We start from the raw sequence: 17,882 nt of genomic DNA, 5'->3' as shown, positions 1-17,882 counted from the left end.
TCAATTATTTCTATAAACGTTTGGTAAATACCTACTCTCAGCCAGGTTCTGTGCTAATCCTTGGGGAATCAGAGACCTTGGGAGCTTGCAGTCTAATGAGGAAAAGAAAGGCAGGTAGAGAGACATTATAGTGTAATCAGTGATTTTAGAGCCGTGTGAACAGGATATTATCAAAGCAGAGGGTGTGAGGGGACTGAATCTGGCAGCAGAGTAGATTCTTGCTGTATTCTTGTGAGTATCGAATGAGATAATATATGTACTACAGGTTATAAATGATGAGTTCTTATTCTCTGTGCCCATGTTAGACCTCTCTACACGCAAACACACATGTGTTTACTCTACACCACTCATACTCCACACACCACCCACCACCACCTCCACCCCGCCCACCAGTCTTCTGTCCCAGCTTGCAAGTACCTCTATCTGCAAGAGATAGCCAGTGGTGCAGAAAAGGGAGGGAGTGTGTGCCCTTCTATGTGTAGTATTTTCAGTGTTGAGACTGAATAGGAAACAACACTATACTTAAGAGTACTGCCAGTCACTGAGCAGGTAGCTAGTAGATGTGCTTTGGGGACACTTCCCTCTGAATCTGGTGAGTTGTTGGTTTAACTGATTGCTCTGTCTTCATTCAGGGCCATTAGCAAATCAGTGATGCTCGTTGAGCAAAGCTTATATTTACTTGCTTTGACTCCTAGGACTAATTACTGGTTTTTTAAGTGTCCATTTTGTGCCCTCCTTTTCCTTCCAGTACCCAGGGAGGACAGATTTTTATTCTGTGTTAAACAGCACACTTTCAAGTTGGATTTATTTATTTATATCACAATTTTTTGTTCTAGGCAGACAAAGATCCCTGCCCTCATAGAGCTTATTCCTATACTAGTGGTGGTCCCTAGGGGGAGAGAGGCACAGACAATAAACAATAAATATAATGCATAAGTGAACTACACAATGTATTAGAAGGTAAGGAGTGCTGTGGAACAAAGGAAAAGTAGAATCTGGTTAAAGGGAATGCCAGTACGTTGGTCAGGGTGAGCAGGCCTCGTCGGTAAGGTGCCATGGGAGAGTTGAAGGATTATCACGTCCAGCCAGCACAATCTGCCAGTAAGGTTCTCCGTATTAGAAGTGTGCTGCTTCTCATCTCATTAATCACCAAACCCTTCAGGAATCATATTAGCCAGGCCTGAAATGCCACCACCTTTGAATTGGATTTGGATGAAGGGAAAGTAGGGGGGCAGCACCCTTTGATTCAGGCCGAGAGCAGAGACCCTTCACCTCTCTAGAGTGTTGGCAGCCCACAAGCTCGGGAGAGATCCTGAGAGCAGCCCAGTCATCTCACCTTCAGCTGTCTCTGGCGAGCGCCTGCTTCGTGTGTTAGGTCCTTAGGGATACAGAACACAATAATCTCTGTCCTTAAGGAGATTAACGTCTCATGAACTTTCATTTATGTATGTATTTATTATTTTATTTAATTTTGAAGAGTAAAGACTACTATTTTATTTAATTTTGAATAGAAAATACAGTGCTATAGAACAGAATTTTAAAAGTATGCATGGGAACTTAATTTATAATTTATTCACTCCTTTTATTTCCAAAAAGGGGTTTGGACGTGACTTAAATTAAAATACAACCATAGGTGTACATGGGAGAGTTAAAACTGGATCAAGATCAGAAATCATATTGGTAAAAGGAAAGATAATTGTATCAGGATTGAACCAGAGATTTTCTTTTCCAAAAATAGGTTTATTGTTTTTGTAAAAATAATATAGAGAAGAAAGTAGCAGTCACCTGAATTCCTTCTATCTAGAAATTGATCATTGTGTATATATATCTACATGTGTGTCTAATTTTACATAAATGGGACCGTGCTATACTCATTGTAAATCAGGAAATTAGTGGAATCAGGTATTAGTTTAGGTTGAAGTTTCCTGATGAACAAGGCCAAAAGGAGCTACAGAGAGTCTGGTTCTTCAGGAGAGAAGAACTTCCTTCTGACATCCCCTTATATTATCATTTTATGCATCTAGCAAACATTTTTTAAAACTGTGCTGCGTGGGTGCTGATGTCCTAGGCTATGGGGGGATTCAGAGTATAAGCAGTCACAGCCTTTGCCTTAAGAAGCTTACTCGGACTGCTGACATCAAGGACTCGAGTAATGTGATGGCCATTGTCTTCAGTAGCCGTTCTACCCAAGATTTACCAACATTCTACTAGGACGATCCTTTTGCCAGCCCTAGTAACAGCCTGGGTGTCATATTGACTCAAGGAGCAGTCCCTGGGGCTGGCCCCTTCTCCACAGGGAGCCCCCCATAAGCCTCCGGCCTCAGGCGCTTGTTCGGCCCCAGGCGCTTGTTCAGCCCGAGTCTGGGCACCTCCTTCTGGGTTGAACTCTGACCCAGCCCAGCTAAAGGCTAAGCCACAGGGTCCCAGGATGATCACTGTGACTTAGCATAGCCCTCACCGACTCGTGCAAATATACCCAGGCTTCAGCTAAATTCAATTAGTTTTTCTTTAAGAAGGGAAAGAAATCCAATTTTATCAAACATGGACAGACGGTGGAAGGCACTTTGATGTTACAACCTCTCAGTGATGCTTTACTTAGTCACAAGTTCATAAGCAAGAAGGCTTAATTACTTGGGAAAACACAGGCTTAAAACTGGACACAATGGCTGAGTATCCGCTCTTGGGCGACTTGATTCGAACCCATGCACCCAGTTCGTGTGTGGTGCAGACTTTGATGTGTGCTGTGACAAGCTGAAAGTCACGACCCCCTTGGGGAAGCTCCTTCAGATGGCATTTGCAGGATGTGTAGGCGGAGAGGCAGGGCCTGCCAGGCCTGTTTGCTCAACTTTGATGTCCAAGCAGCCACAGGCCTCACTGTTTGCTCTTTCACTGAAGGATGGATTAGGAGCCTCCTACCTTTCCCAGTGGACAATGCCAGCAATGGAGTGTGACGACTGTTGACCATTCCAGGAGCCTGGCAGACCAGAACAGGGCTTTGGGAGGTGCAGAGCCTGGGGGGCCAAAAGCTGTTTATAGGACAGCCATTTCTCCAGATGTAGCTTTCCTTCAAGCCTAATGTTGGTTTGGTGCTTATAGTTGAGGTAGAAATAATCTTATGAGTTTTAGCAGGTACCGAATACTGCTTGACCCTCTGTCCAGTGGCACTAACGTGTTTGTAAATTGAAAGTTTGTCTTTTCTGTTCCCTTCATCAGAGGGTGATGGTGGTTTGGAAGAAAAACAGTATGATTTAGATTCTTATAATTTCTAATTCCTCAAAAAAGAAGCTGTCAAAACACATGTCTAATAAAGGAATAGTATCAAGAATATGTAAAGAACTCTTACAAATCAATAATTAAAAGACAAACCCAATTTTTAAAAAATGGGCAAAAGATTTGGGCCAACATTTGGCCAAAAAAGAAGTGGATGGCAGATAAGCACATGAAAAGATACTCAGCATTAGTCATTTAGGGAAATGCAAATTAAAATCACAATGAGACACCACTACAATGGCTAAAATTGAGAAAAACTGACAATACAAAGTGCTGACAAGGATGCAGAACAATAGTTATCATTGCTGATAGGAACACAATGGTATAGCCACTTTGGAAAACACTTTGGCAGTTTCTTATAAAGGTAAAACATATGTTTATGCAATAGCAACTTCTAGGTCTTTGTCCACGAGAAATAAAAAACATTCATGTGCAAAAACACCTGTTTGCAAATATTTATAGTAGCTTTATTCATAATTACCAAAAACTAGAAATCACACAAATATCCATCAACTGGTGAATGGACAAGCAGTTTATAGTACATCTATACAGTGGACAACTGCTCAGCAATAAAAAAAAAAACAAAATACTCATACATGCAACACCATGGATGAATCATAAAAGCCTTATGCTAAGTTAAAGTCGGACACAAAAAGCTACCTACTGTGTTATTCCGTTTATATGACAGTCTGGAAAAGGCAGTACTATAGGGACAGAAATCAGAGGTTAGTGACTCCTAGGGTTTAGGAGTGGGAGGAAGGGCCCAAAGAAACTTTTAGGGTGATGGAAATATTCTAAATCTTGATTATGGTTGTCATTATATAATCAAAACTCATCAAATTTGTGCATCTTAAATGGATGAATTTTACTATGGATAAATGATGCTTCAATAAACTGACTTAAAAACTTTTTAAAAGCCATCATCCCTCTCTAATTTTCATTATTAATTGTGACCAGTAGTCTACTGAGACTTCACGTTTGTAGTGTCAAAATGAATTCATATTGTTAAGGGTCACCTGGAATGTTTTGAATTCTTGTTGTTAATGGTATCTCACATTAGATTATGTATATTCTGATTATTAGTAGAGAATAAAGATTTGTGAATTCACACCATTCGTGATGTCATGAAGTATAATTACTGATGAATAGTGATAAATTCACTTTACAAGTGGTATACGGTGGGCTTATATAAATTCACAAAGTGTCATATGGTTCTTCTTCTTTATAGCAAGGAGACAGTTCAGGGTACAGGCCTGGGAACTTGCCTCCCATCCCACATCGTTCTTGGGCTCCTTATCCCTGGACTACCATGAGGAAAGGCCACCTAAATACCGTGGCCATTGTGGTGCCTCAGGAACCCAAGAGCCTGAACAAGTGGGGTGGTGGGGGCAGATTCAGATTTGTGTCCACTTGGGCTTGCTGGTTGCCTCGAAGGCCCTTGCGTCCGAGAAGGTGAGAACCGCGAGGCAGAGCATGAAGCTCCAGCAGAACTGTTTGAAATTCCCCACAGGAGTCTCCCTCCCTCCTTCTCCTTTTCTCCCGGAGTACATTTCATCAGCATCGGAAGGACTGCTTCCCGGCACTGCCTTCCCTGCTTGGCCAGGCTCCCTGAGGAGCTGAGCTAATGAGTGGATAACACGCATTTGCCAAGGCCTTCCTGGATGTGGTACCTGGGCTTTGTTAATTTTAAAATGCTGCCATCCTTGGCTGAAGACCATTTAATTCTCTCTCACAGCAGTCATTTATTTTTAGTGTTTGCTTATTTTCCCTCCACCTTGCTAAGGGGAGGGGGCATTAAACCCTATCTTTAAGGAACCAGCAGTGCAAGCCAGATAGCTGTCCTGCGGGAGAGGTTTTACAGCCCTTTCTTTGTGGGCCCAACAGCTCCACAGCTGCCCTTCAAGCAAAGAGCTGGTGCTGCACTTGCAGCTGGACCAGGGTGGCTTTCCTTGCTTGCTGGCTGGCCAAAGGCAGAGCAGGTAGAGCACCCCTGCACCTGTGCTTCAGTGCGGGTCTGTTTGGGGCCTGACCACGTGGTCTATCCTGCCTTACAGGCCTACAGCCTCTTCCCAGGGTCCCCAGCCTATTCTCTGCCTGGCTGCAGGGTGGTGCTCCTTCTGTCCCAGGAGGCTGGGCTTTGTGCTCTCTGATCTCCAGACTGTAGTGATGATGATGGCTCTGGTTGGTTGGGTGCCTTCTGTGTGCCAGGCCCACATCAGGCACTTCCCATGTTGGCTCTAATCCCCACTGCAATCCTAAAAGGAGGGATTCTTATCCCTATTTTACAGATAGGGAAAAGGAAGCTCAGAGATGCCCAAGGTTGTCCAGTACATGAAGGAGGGAGCCAGGATTTGAAGCCAGGTCTCTCTGAACCCCAAACCCTTATTCTTTCTATTAGTACACTGCCTGTGGAGGGCAGGAACAGGGAGCAAGGCCATGGGATGGACCCAGGGCTACCTGGACCAGGAGTCAGGTCAGCTCAGGCAGGGTTTCTTGATGACCCACTATGTGCTGGATGGTTTTGAGAAATCTAAAAACAGACAAACTACTCTCCTTGTCCTCAAAAAGCTGACTGTCAGAAAAGGGATAAAACAAGCCCCACTTATAAAATGGAGATAATAAGCAGATCTACTTTAGAAGGCTGTTTTGAGGTTTAATGTGTAAATTTAGGTAAAGTGTATAGGACAATGTTACTTGAGTTAATACTATAGTCGTAGTGGTTGTGCCTTAATTGTTATTATTACTAATACTGCTGCTCCTGCTGATTGTGGGTCACCCGAGGAGGAAGTTAGTGAATGGCCTGCAGGTGAGCCTGTCTTTGGTGAAGGTGGAGATATTACTTGTCTCTCACCAATATCGCAGGTGACTCAGAAGCAGTAGAACTTTTGAGATTTCTTTTTCCATTCCTTTTCATCTAAGAAGCTGGGCCTAGAACATGGCACTCCAGAGCAGGGCGCTTTGATGTGGGGCTGGCTCTTGTCCCAGGTGGCCACCTGCCTGATGCAGGACAGTGCCCAGTATTTCCCAGCAAGGAAGGGTGGGTGAGGGTGCTGGCAAGGTGCCCAGAATGCCAGCACCATGCCCCCAGAAAAGTGTGCCGAGCCTGACGTTTCTCCCACCGCTGCTGCTCTGGCCGATTATCTCTGAGTTACAGAGAGTCATTTCTAATCCCATTTGGAATCATTGCTCAAGATAATCCTGTTTGGTAGTAATGATATTCCAATTCCAGCATGCACCCGTTTCTAGTTTGACGCATGCCTTGACCTCAGGCAACCCCAGACACTGCTCCCTGGAAATCAGTGCCAGCTCATTTTCCTACCGTGGCAGTCTCAGGGTACTCCCCCTTCTCCTCGGCTATATCCTGTCCTGGGGTTCTGTATTCAGTGCTGTCTTCATGGAGAGTGTCAGTTGGGACCAGGAGAGCATCCAGTGCTCATCCAGTTCAGCTGCTTGGGAAAGGTGTTCCATTTCTAGTGACTGTGATGTGGTCCACTCCTGTACCTCTTCTTTAAAGACATCAGACCCACTCTGTGGTGTGAGCTGCTTATTTAAGTAGGACTGCAGGTCAGTAGGTCAGGAGTATACAGTAGATATGTAGGTGTATCTGGGTTTCAGTAAGGTATTTAGCTGTCTCTCATGACGTCCATGTGAATAAAATATAATATAGTGAATAGTTTAGGCAGACTAATAAATGGTAAGTGGCCTGGTTCATTGTTTATATATGAATGGACATGAGGCTGGAGAGCACACTCTAGTGGTGAGCCACAGGGCTCTGTCCAATTGTGTAGTTACATCACTAATTCTGTTGAGACCATTGATAAATGCCAACCATATTGGCAGATTAAATGAAGCTTAAAGAGGTAGCTAATATGTTGAGTGGATGAATTGGGGACATGAAAAAAGAACTCAGTGGGCTAGAGCAATGGTTAAATCTGTGGTGATAAAAATTAACAGGGTCGAGTGTTTCAGTCTACAATTAAAAACAAAACCAACTGTAAAATTCAGAGTGAGGGAGACCCAATTTAGCAATACTAGCAAGTAAGCCCAGAGGCTGATTGAAAACTCACTGTGTACATCCACAGTGCAGTGTTAAGTCCCCAGAATTGAACTGATTCAACAAATATATACTGGCCTGTACTAGACTGTGTGTGCTAGGAAACAGATGGTGAGGCACGGTGCCTGCTTGGGGGAGCACGCACTCTAGTGGTATGTGACGTGGTGGTGAGGGACAAGGGCTCTGGAATGAGACTTCCTGAGTTTAAAACCTAGCTCTACCTCTGACTAGGTCTCTTTGCTCATCTACAAAGTGGGAATAATAATAGCACCTACCTCAGTATTGGGTGATTTCAACTACTAAAATGCACATAAAACTGCTTAGTGCAGTGCCTAGACGCAGTAAGTACACAGTACGTATCTCCTGCTGTTATTAGTATTTTTGGTTTTCTTATTGTTGTTATTTTCATCCAAAGTCTAAGAGATATACCAGCCCCAACATGCTCTTCTGGATCATTTGCCTAGAGAGAGCCTGTCCGGGCCCATACAGTGGTAAGAATCCCTAACAACCAGGGCTTGACCACACTGGCCCATAGGTTTAGTGACTGCATATTATGAACCACAGATTGAAAGACATGGAAGTGTATTTAGAACTAAGCTGAGGATGTGAAATTGGGATTGTCCTGGAAACCCTGCGATGGGCAATCTTGATTCTGTGGCCCTCTGCCTAATGTGCCATGCCTGCCTTGAGCCTGGCCCCAAATGATCTCACCTGGTCTGGGCCCACCACTGGTTCTGACTCTGGTCGATCTGAATCTGATGCCCTCTTATCCTGGCTAGCTGCTGTGAGCTGCTTTACTTTAACCGCCATCTGAAAATTTCACTGTCCCTGGTACATAGTAGGGCTCAGGAACTATGGGATGGTAAAACAGACTAATGGATGGTCATATGGGCAAGAACCAGTGTGGTTTAGGGGAATGTGCACCAGGTTTGACCCCAGACAGACCTGGATGTACATCTTGGTTCCTGTGCTTATTTAATGTGTACACTTGGGCAACTCATGTTATCTTGCTGAACCTCAGTTTGCTCATTTATAAAATGGGACTAGTACCTCATGGCGAGAGGTTATAAGGATCTGAAATAGTAAGTGTAAAGTACTTAACGCACTGTAGCTGCTTTATTATGATTATTGACCTTTACCTTTTGAGGGAAGTAAACAAAAGATTGTTATCCTCATTTGAGGAAACTGGGGCACATTTTCTACACAGTTACCTTGCTTTTTACTGAATCTTTAGTTTGTTTCCTAAGGAAGCTGGCTTTAAAAAGAAGACTGCTCTCCCCACCCTCTCCACCCCCAGCTTGTGCCCCCATGCCCCAGGACCTCTAGGTTTAACACATGCCGGTGCCTTTGCTCAGGCCACCCTGCTTTCCTGACCGGCCCGGAGACCAGCCGGTGGACTGAATGAGCCACAGCTCATGTGATTTTCCAGCAAACCTCCTGAACTGTGACCTCTTTGCTTCCTCCCCTCATCGAGGTGTGCACTGGGTTGAGAATAGGTCAACTCTTTGCCTTCTCCTTGGGACTTGTGACACTCATCACAGTGACCCTGTGCTTTGGACGTGGGCGTAGAGGGGAGGAGGAGTTGGAGGAGCGTCTCCTGGAGCTCAACATTGTGTGGGGACGACCTGGAGCTGGGATCACTGCCCTTCTTGCTTCACCACCTCCAGCTGCTCGCCCACCGTCTTTGACACGCACCTGGCCCGGCACAAGCCTCAGCTCACACCACGGGTGTCCTCGCTCTTCCTAAACAGTGTGACGACCCCAAGCCCCTCCAGCCACTGAGAGCAGATAGCCTTACCATCGATCGACATAGCTGTCCTCCCATGCACTGTGACGCCCCACTACCCTGAAAGCGTGAGCTCATCAGGTCAGTGCAAGCCAACCTTCTACACGTGCGCCCCCTCTAATCTAATCACAACCTGATCAGCAAATTAAAACAGACCTCATGGGGGCTGTGGCTCCAAGGGGAGTTCCGTGAGTCCCAGGAGCTCTCACTCAGGGACCACGCTGCTGTCCATTTTCTCAGCTTTGTCTGGGAACTGCCTGGTGGAAAGCAGGAAGGCCCGGTGCTCAGGAGAGGAAGATGGAGGTTTTCCACAGCTAAACTGCCGGCTGTCTAGTTTGGACCCTCAGGTGGGAGAAGGCTGGGCAGAGCTCAGACAGTTGCCTTCCACCTTTCTTCCCCATTTCCCACCAAATAAAATAATGATTTCATTTATTCATCCTTCATTTATTCATGCACTCATTCAGAAAGCATCTCTTGACCACTTAACGGTGATCCAGGCCCTGAGCAAGGAGCTGGGAAAGAAGGTTGAGACATGCCCGTTACCTCATAGTCTAGCAGGAAAGGCAAATCAAAGTAAACAGGCGATCATGGTACAGTATGATGAGGGTCACCTTCCCTGGGGGTGAGTACTGGGTTCTGCGCAAAGAGGAAGGGCATGGACCAGGCTGGGAGTCACAGAGGCCTTAGTTGAGTTGGTGACCATGTCACTGAGGAGCCCTGAAGGTGAATGAGCACTAACTAGTTGAAGCAGGAGGGCCACTCCCAGCCGGAAGAGTGGCATATTTGATGGCCTTTGATATACTTCAGGGTGTTCGTTGTTTTCTCTGGGTCCTTAATTCTTCAGTCCCCGAGATCACTAGATCAACATAGGGATTAGAAGTTCTGCGATTGAGAGACTCCCTGAAGGAATAATGGAGTAAAGGAATAAAGGAGCAAATGGTCAGGTTCAATTAATGAATACTAAAAGGGGATAGGGAATCAACCCTTTTAAAATCATCTATCTCTGTTGCTGCACGTGTATCCAGCCTATTGCTTCTAACTGCTGCAACATGTTTCATAGTGTGTGTTGACCGCATTTAACTTATCCGCTCCCCCAGTGATGGATACTTAATTGCCTGCAACTCCCCACTGCCACAAAATGCTGTGGTGAACGTCTCCTGTGTTGCACTTTATGGACCTGTGTAAGAATTTCTCTGGGGTAGATATACTCAGAAGCAGGAGTGCTGGGTCATGGGGTAAGGTGTTTAATTGACAAAGTTTACAATGTTGTCTTCCAGAATGGCTATACCAGTCTATCCCCTAACAGTGCACAAAGTCCCAGAACCCCATGTCCTCACCAATACTTGGCATTTTTCAGCTTTCTCATTTTCCCAATATGTTGAATTTAAAGTGATATCTCGGGCCGGCCCCGTGGCTTAGCGGTTGGGTGCGCGCGCTCCGCTGCTGGCGGCCCGGGTTCGGATCCTGGGCGCGCACCGACCCACCTCTTCTCCGGCCATGCTGGGGCCGCGTTCCACATACAGCAACTAGAAGGATGTGCAACTATAACGTACAACTATCTACTGGGGCTTTGGGGGGGAAAAAATTAATAAATAAAATCTTTAAAAAAATAAAGTGATATCTCATTGTTTTAATTTGTATTTCTCTAAAAAAATGAGCTTGAGGATCTCTTCATATGCTTAATAATAATAATCTTTTTTGTTTATTTCCTCCTCTGGGAATTGACTATTCATATCCTTGCTTCGTTTTTCTGTTGGGCTTCCTGGTCCTAGCATTGCTGCTAAAACCTGAGTTGAGGCAAAGTGCTCCTACAGACTGTTAGCTCGAAGTGAAGGAAATATAGCAGAGGGATAAGGACATGGACTTTGTAGCCACACTGCCCTGGTGTGAATCCCACCTCCCCTCCTTACAAGTGAGCGACCTTGGATAAGTTACTTAACCCCTCAGTGCCTCAGTTTGCTTGTGTATAGCCTACCTCATAGGGTTGTTGTAAAGATTAAATGTGTTAGTATATATAAGGTGTTTAAAACAGCTCCTGGCCCATAGGAAGTATATACAAATGTTGGCTCTTGTTATTAGACTACTCTCTTCCTCCTACTTAGCCACACTCTGTACCCTTGAGAAAATAGATACTTGGACCAGCAGGCAGTAGAAACAAGGCAGAGAGAAAATAGCTCTCAGCCTAGGATAGAGCTCACCTCACAACCCTCACCTTCGGTATTCACAAGGCCCAGTCTTTTTGGTGAGTCAGCTCACTTGGGCAGAGATAAGAACAAAACAGATTCTGATGGGCACACAGGAAGGCAGATACTGCTATGAAAGCCAAGTCACTAAAGGACAGACCCCCATCCTCTTGGGCTAGAGACATCCTCTGATTCCCCAAATTAGGGAAATAGGGCGTCTGGAGATTATCTCAAGCCTTTGAGGTTGATATTGGCATTGGTAGGCGTATCTTTCCCCAGACCACCAGAGGGCAAATCCTTAGCTGGCTCGGAGAATTGCTGATATTCTTAAGTCTTTGCCCAGTGAGAACCTGTGGAGTCATCAGTGTTGTTCCTTTGAGTGGGGATGTTTCCTGTTGTAGGAAAACATAAGTGAGTGGAATGGTGTACTTTGCCCCCTTTAATCCAGCTGTTAGGACCATGAAGGCCTAGCCCGTACACCACAGCCCAGGCACCAGCTACTCAAATTTAAGGCAGTAACACTAAACCCAAACCTCTGAAATGGCGGCTAGCATACCAGCCCCAGAACAGAGGGGAGGCATCAGTCATCCTTTGGTGGATCTCCTCAGATAGCAGTGCCTGCCTCCCTTTGTGCCCTCAGATTCTGGTTTTACTGCTGACCCTCAACTCCGCTTGTCAGCCAGGTGTGCTAAATCACCGTCTCTCCGTGAGTCAACTTCTCCCAAATACAGTTCTGAATTTGGGGATTTGTTTCTGCTTCAGCAAAAAATGTCAGAGACAGAAATCACTTCATTTCCAAAGTTTCCTCACTGCTGCTCCTGGTTTCTGCTTCTTTTGCTTTGCCTTGAACTCGGGTACCAGTGTGTTCCTTGGTTTCTGGTTGCTTACTTGGTTTGTGATCTACTGTTCTCCCTCAGCCTCTAGTCCTTGAGATTGACCTGGCTTTTGACCCTCTGCCTCACATCTCTGCTGCCTGGTCTCTGGCCCTTGGTTCTGTTTTGACTGTGAACTTCTTCGTACTCCCTGGGCCTGGCCTACTGCTAAGCCTGTTCTCACCAGCGTTGCCTTAGCTTTCTCTAACCTGGCCAGCCCCCTACCCTGTTTCTGCCCTGCTGCAGCCCACAGGTCCATGAAGTTCTTTCTGGTCACCAAAGCTAACCATACTTATGTAGCCCTCTAGCCTGATCTGGGCTGGTTCCTCCAAGGAGGGCCTGATTCTTATGGAGCTCTGGGTTAGATGCTGTATAAGTACCTGATGGCTGTTGGACAAAAAGCCTACTAGCCATCTGGCAAGGTGTTTGGTGCCGCTCTTGGCTACCAGGCAGCCACGGTTCCTTTAGTCCTAGCTATATCCCACAGTGGGGCTGCTGCCTTTTGAGTTTTATTGAAAGTGAAGGGAATCTTCTCTGAGGTTGCAGAATGAGTCACTAGCTTGGATGCTTACCCGCTTTGGCCTCCAAGTTTGTGAAGTGAATTGCCCATTCCCTTTGATTGGGTTAGCCGCCCCAGGGCCAAGCCTAGTCACTCTCCTCTCCCCATCCTGCCAGACCACTGTCTGCCCTCTGGGGCCAAGGGCAGCATACTTGGTTGCTTGGACACGTCTCGCAGCCTGCAAATTGGACAGACGGAATCAATACTCATGAACCTGGAGAGGGCCAGGTAGCACAGTTAGTGACACTAGCTGCCTGGAGGGACAGCCTGCCATGGGAGGGGGTGTGATTGAATGGTGATTGGACATAGCAGCTGAGGATTAACCAAATTATGTCCCTTTGAGTTTAGATCGACAAACCCTTCTCATTTGGATTTTGAAACAAGCCAAATTGTGCAGAGTATAGAAGACCTGCCTTGTTAACACAGGGCTGTTCCAGCATGATTCCTGGAGGTGGTCAGGTATAGATCTGGTGCCCACTTCTGCCCAGATTCATGTTCCTATCACTAAGATTACATGGACAAAGGGAAGAGAGCTCGTATTTGTGGAGCTCCTTCTATGTGGCAGGCACTATGGAGTTTTACTTACTTATTTCATATAACCTACAGGGGAGACATCATTATCTCCATTATTCTGGTAAGGAAATGGAGTCTCGGAAGTGTAGTAACTTGTCCAAGATCATGGTCAGTAAATGATAGAGCTTTGATTTGAACCTAGGTCTCTCTGTGCTTGTTATAAAGTGTCATGCCATCTTCCCGATTTGTGTCTTAGTTCATACAGTCATGCATCGCTTAACAACAGAGATACATTCTGAGAAATGCGTTATTAGGCAGTTTTGTCATTGTGCAAACATCATAGCCTAGTCGTATATGATATAGCCTACTACACACCTAGGCTATGTGGTGCTAATCTTATGGGACCACTGTCGTAAATGCAGTCTGTCATTGACCGAAACGTCAGTATGCGGCGCGTGACTGTACTTCCCTTGACTTCCCCACAGCCCAACCGAAGGGTCAGGTACATAGTGATAATAATGAACTTTTGTTGAGCACTTACATGTCAGGCACTGTTCTAAGCACTTTGCATACGTTAACATAGCCATATGAGCTAGATAGATACTCTTATTTTCCCTGATAATTATGAGATTGCAAAATTATGATGTTCTAATTTCATCATTCCTTCTACATTTATTGGTTGTCATTCTACGGTAAGGAAGAGCTTTCCCTTCTCCCTCGTTGACTTATTAATTTATTTTCAATATGAACTCATGGAATCTTATTTTACTCAATGGGTTATAATCCATTGCTCTCATTATTCACGTTGATGCCCAGATTGTCCCAGATTTTAAAGCCAATGTTCTTAACCTCTGTACCACACTACCTCTCTGTCAGATATTTTTTTCTCACTGCCTTCAGTTAGTTCGCCTGTCTGTAACAGGCTTTTTGTACCCTCTTGGCTTTTAATCTGGGAAACAGGAAGACTAATGCCAGTCTTATCCAAATTATGTGTAAACTAAGAGCAAATAGTCTCCAAGTGAGAACCTGGCAGATTCTTCTGTGAATTAAATATCTGAGTTTTAGACATGGATTTTAGCTGCTTAGAGACCCTTTTCATTTCTCTTTGGGATCTTAATCCATATCCTGGGTAAATTACTTGTGAAAGGTAATTCTTAAGATCCTTCTAGGTAAGGTGAGTAGACACAGGAGACTCGCCTGACCATGTTAGATCAGATATAGAAGAGCCTCAGCCACGTGCAGATGGATTCTGTCCTTTGACTTGCCTGTGAGGACTGTGTGTGTGTGTGCGTGGGAGATATTGAAATTCCTTCATCCGTGCAGCAAATAATTGAGCTACGTCCTGTGCCTGTTGAAGGTAATGAAATCCAAACCAGTTGGTATAGGGAAAACCATCAACACTGCTGGTTACAGATATTGAAAAACTAACAAAGAAGAGAAAAACTAAAAGTATAGTTTGGCTTTTTAATAGTTATGATAATTAGAGTAATTTTTTGAAATGCTTGCCATTTATGCCTTCAGAAGCATTAACAGTTTTGAAGGCCAGTGAGCAAAAGATTAAAATACTAAGAGAAAAATGAGCAAAAGACATTATTCATGAAAATAAAACACAGTTGACTATTGTGATTCATGAAAAAAGAAACACAACTAACTTAAACATATTTTTTTGAAAGTCCAACCTTACTAGTAATCAAAGAAATGCAAGTAGAAACAGCAACGTGATTCCATTTTCTATTTACCAGATTAACACATTATGAAAAAGAAAAAAAAAAAACCCCAGCGTGGTAAAAGGAAGGCACAACAGTTACTCTCATCCTTCTTCCTTTGCTAGTAAAAATGAAAATTGGTACAATCTTTCTGAAAGACAACTTAGTAATATTTATCAAAACCCTTAAAAATGCTTATACTTTTGACCTAGAACTTTATCTCCTAGGAATTTATCCAAAGGAAATAATCAGAGATGTGTTATTGAAATATTAAAAGTAATCTAATTGTTTTATAATAGAGGATTGGCAAATAAAGTATAGAATAGTCTTGTGAAATACTGTGCAGTTATGAAAAACAATGTGGCATACAAATATTTAATACATGGGTGTGTGTATGTGTTAGAAAAAGTTTATGATCCCATTTTGTAAATAAAAATATGCATACATTGAAAAACTGGAAAGATGTTATATACTCGAAAACATTTTCTTTTTTTTTGATTATCTATATTTGCTGAATTTTTTATAGTAAACACAAGCCTTTTTTTATTAGAAAAAAAGAGAGAGCATTAGCAGGAACTTTATGTAAATAGAAGGGAAGCTAACATATAGGGAGCACTTCCTGAGCCCTGTGCTCAGTGCTTTATAAATTTACCTAATTCAACCTCATAGCAACCCTGTGGAGGCCCCTACTTCTGGTCCTGCTCCCTCCAGTCCATTCTCACACAGCCACTGGAGTGATTCTTCTAATAGCAGAGGTTTGGAAGGAAACATGTCAAACTATAAAGAGTAGTTGCTCTTGGAATTTAGATTAAGTGAATGGATATAAGGGAAGACGTTCATTTTTTAATTTAATATTTCAGTATGGTTTGCATATTTTTTAAGTATGTCTGTCTTGAAGTGGGGAGGAAAAGCCTATGTTGTCATGTCATTTCTCCTTTAAAGCCTTCAGGGGCTTACCTCATCTCCCACTGTTCTTCCCCTTCCACTCTCTGCTCCAACTCTGCTTTCTTTAGCTGAAGCCCTGTGCTCCTTCGCCTCCAGGATTTGTAAATGCATTGAGTCCTCCCACTTTACCATCCCAGATCTGGCTGCTCAGCCTTCAAGTCTTCAGTACCTTAAATAACCACGTCCCTGGGAGGTCTTCCTTGCTCCCCTCCCTTGCTTTCCCACCACACATGGTACTTCTCCATTATAGCCTTTATCACACTTTGCTGTAATTTTATGGTAAATTGTTGTCCTTCCCCGAAGGCTATAAGCTCCATGAGGGCACGGACCCTAGCACCGCCAATAGTGACTAGAACATAGTAAGCATTTGGTAAGTAATTGTTGACTGAACACTTCGTATTTTATAGTTGTGGAAACCAAGCCTTAGAGAGGTGTTAAATAACTTGTCTAGAGCCCCTCAGCCAGTGAGATTCAGAGCCAGCTTTCCTACTCCTACTTGTCTTGGGCACTTGCAGGGTTCGTGTTCTTTCCACGGTACCACTCACATGAGCAGAGGCGGATCCAGTCCTCAGACATGCTTCAGAATCTGGGTCTCTACTTCCTGGGCCCTTCCTGCTTTGACGCTTTTGTCTGTCTGATTTCTTCCAGTGTGGTGCAGGTCCTGCTTGCTGCAGGTGCTGACCCAAACCTTGGGGACGATTTCAGCAGTGTTTACAAGACTGCCAAGGAGCAGGGAATCCATTCTTTGGAAGGTAAGCGTGGGCTACCCTGCTGTTCTGAGAGCTCTCCTCCCTGTGGCTTCCAGGCAGCCTTGCTCTGTACCAGCTCTACCAGCAACTCAGTGAGAACTTGCAAGTCCCTTATCCTCTGGGAATTCATGGATAACCCAAAGGGCTTGAAACAGATGCCCTTCACCGTCCCCTCTGGCTCTCTAATTTATGTCACCTCAAAAGTCTTGGGGAATAAAATAGAGGACTGATTTCATGACCTGGGGCAGGAGTGGGAGACCCTTTCAGCTGGTGTTCTCCTGAAAGTGCCTCAGCCTGTGGAGCCTCAGATGAGTGGACAGTGGAGCAGGTTTCCGTAAAATAATTAAGGCAACTGCATGGAATGTGGATTTGTTCTTCCTCTACTCCCTGCAGACTTACCCTGTCCCATCCCTGCCCCAGAGCTAAAAAGCAGCCTCACTGGTTTCCTCAGCCTCAGAAGTCCCTCAACACTGCTCTGAGTACTGTTTTTTCCACCTCCTATATATAAAATATGATCCTGTCTCTGGGCCTGGCCCCTTAACTTACTGTATGACCCAGGACAGATAGTGCACCTTCTCTATGCCTTGATGTCTGTGCTTGTAAAATGGGGTGGTCATCAGTGCCTCCCCAGGCTATTGTGTGGGGGGTTGCTTGGACTTTTCCAGAAGAAAAAGGCAATGTGCACCTGTTCCAGGGCTCGGTCACATGTCTGTGGAGGGTACCTGGGCAAGTTAGTCCATGTCGCCTCTGGTGAGTAGTTCTTCGAAATTGGGGTTGAGAAGAGAGCAGGTTGCTTTGACTGCAGACAGAAATGAGTATTTTACATTTGAGCTTTTGCTTGTCCGGATTGGCCCCGCTGCCTGCCCGTTATCCTGGATCACTCGCAGAGGCTGAGATCCCGCCAGTTTCCAGCAACAGGGCAGCTGAGCAGTGGCTGCTTTAGGGTTGGCAGTGATGCCAGGAGGACAGACAGGCTTGCTGACTGCCTGAGAGTCAGAACAGTGACCTGAAGGAGATTCAGCTGAGGGGAGCAGTGTGCTCAGCCCTCAGAGCTGTCAGGCTGCCACATGGACGTGGGTGTGGTCACCCAGAGCAGGGTTTCTCTGACCAGCAGCAGGAGGGGAATGTCAAGAGCATCAGAGCATTGCTGCTCAGGTGAAGTGTGAAGTTGCCCTCCCCTGCCTCTCCACCTCTCTAAACCTGCTCCTTCTGTCAAGCTCCATTGCTATAGGTAGATCCTCCACA

The 17,882-nt window shown here is 44.9% G+C and overlaps 1 protein-coding gene across 4 annotated transcripts in view; it reads left to right on the top strand.

Moving 5' to 3' along the window:
- The window catches only part of CLPB (ClpB family mitochondrial disaggregase), a 138,349-nt gene that overhangs the window by 29,928 nt on the left and 90,539 nt on the right, over positions 1-17,882 (top strand). For all 4 annotated transcript variants that reach the window (XM_087433403.1, XM_004433954.3, XM_087433402.1 and 1 more), the window contains exon 4: positions 16,537-16,640. In XM_087433403.1, the coding sequence (XP_087289529.1) occupies positions 16,537-16,640 (104 nt within the window). The remainder of the gene's footprint in view (positions 1-16,536; positions 16,641-17,882) is intronic.

The sequence above is a fragment of the Ceratotherium simum genome, chromosome 7 (assembly GCF_057802395.1).
Source record: "Ceratotherium simum simum isolate JZ-2026a chromosome 7, ASM5780239v1, whole genome shotgun sequence".
In the NCBI taxonomy this organism is placed as follows: Eukaryota; Metazoa; Chordata; class Mammalia; order Perissodactyla; family Rhinocerotidae; genus Ceratotherium; species Ceratotherium simum.
The sequence above is the reverse complement of the archived record's forward strand: the minus strand, read 5'-3'. Positions and strand labels throughout refer to the sequence as shown.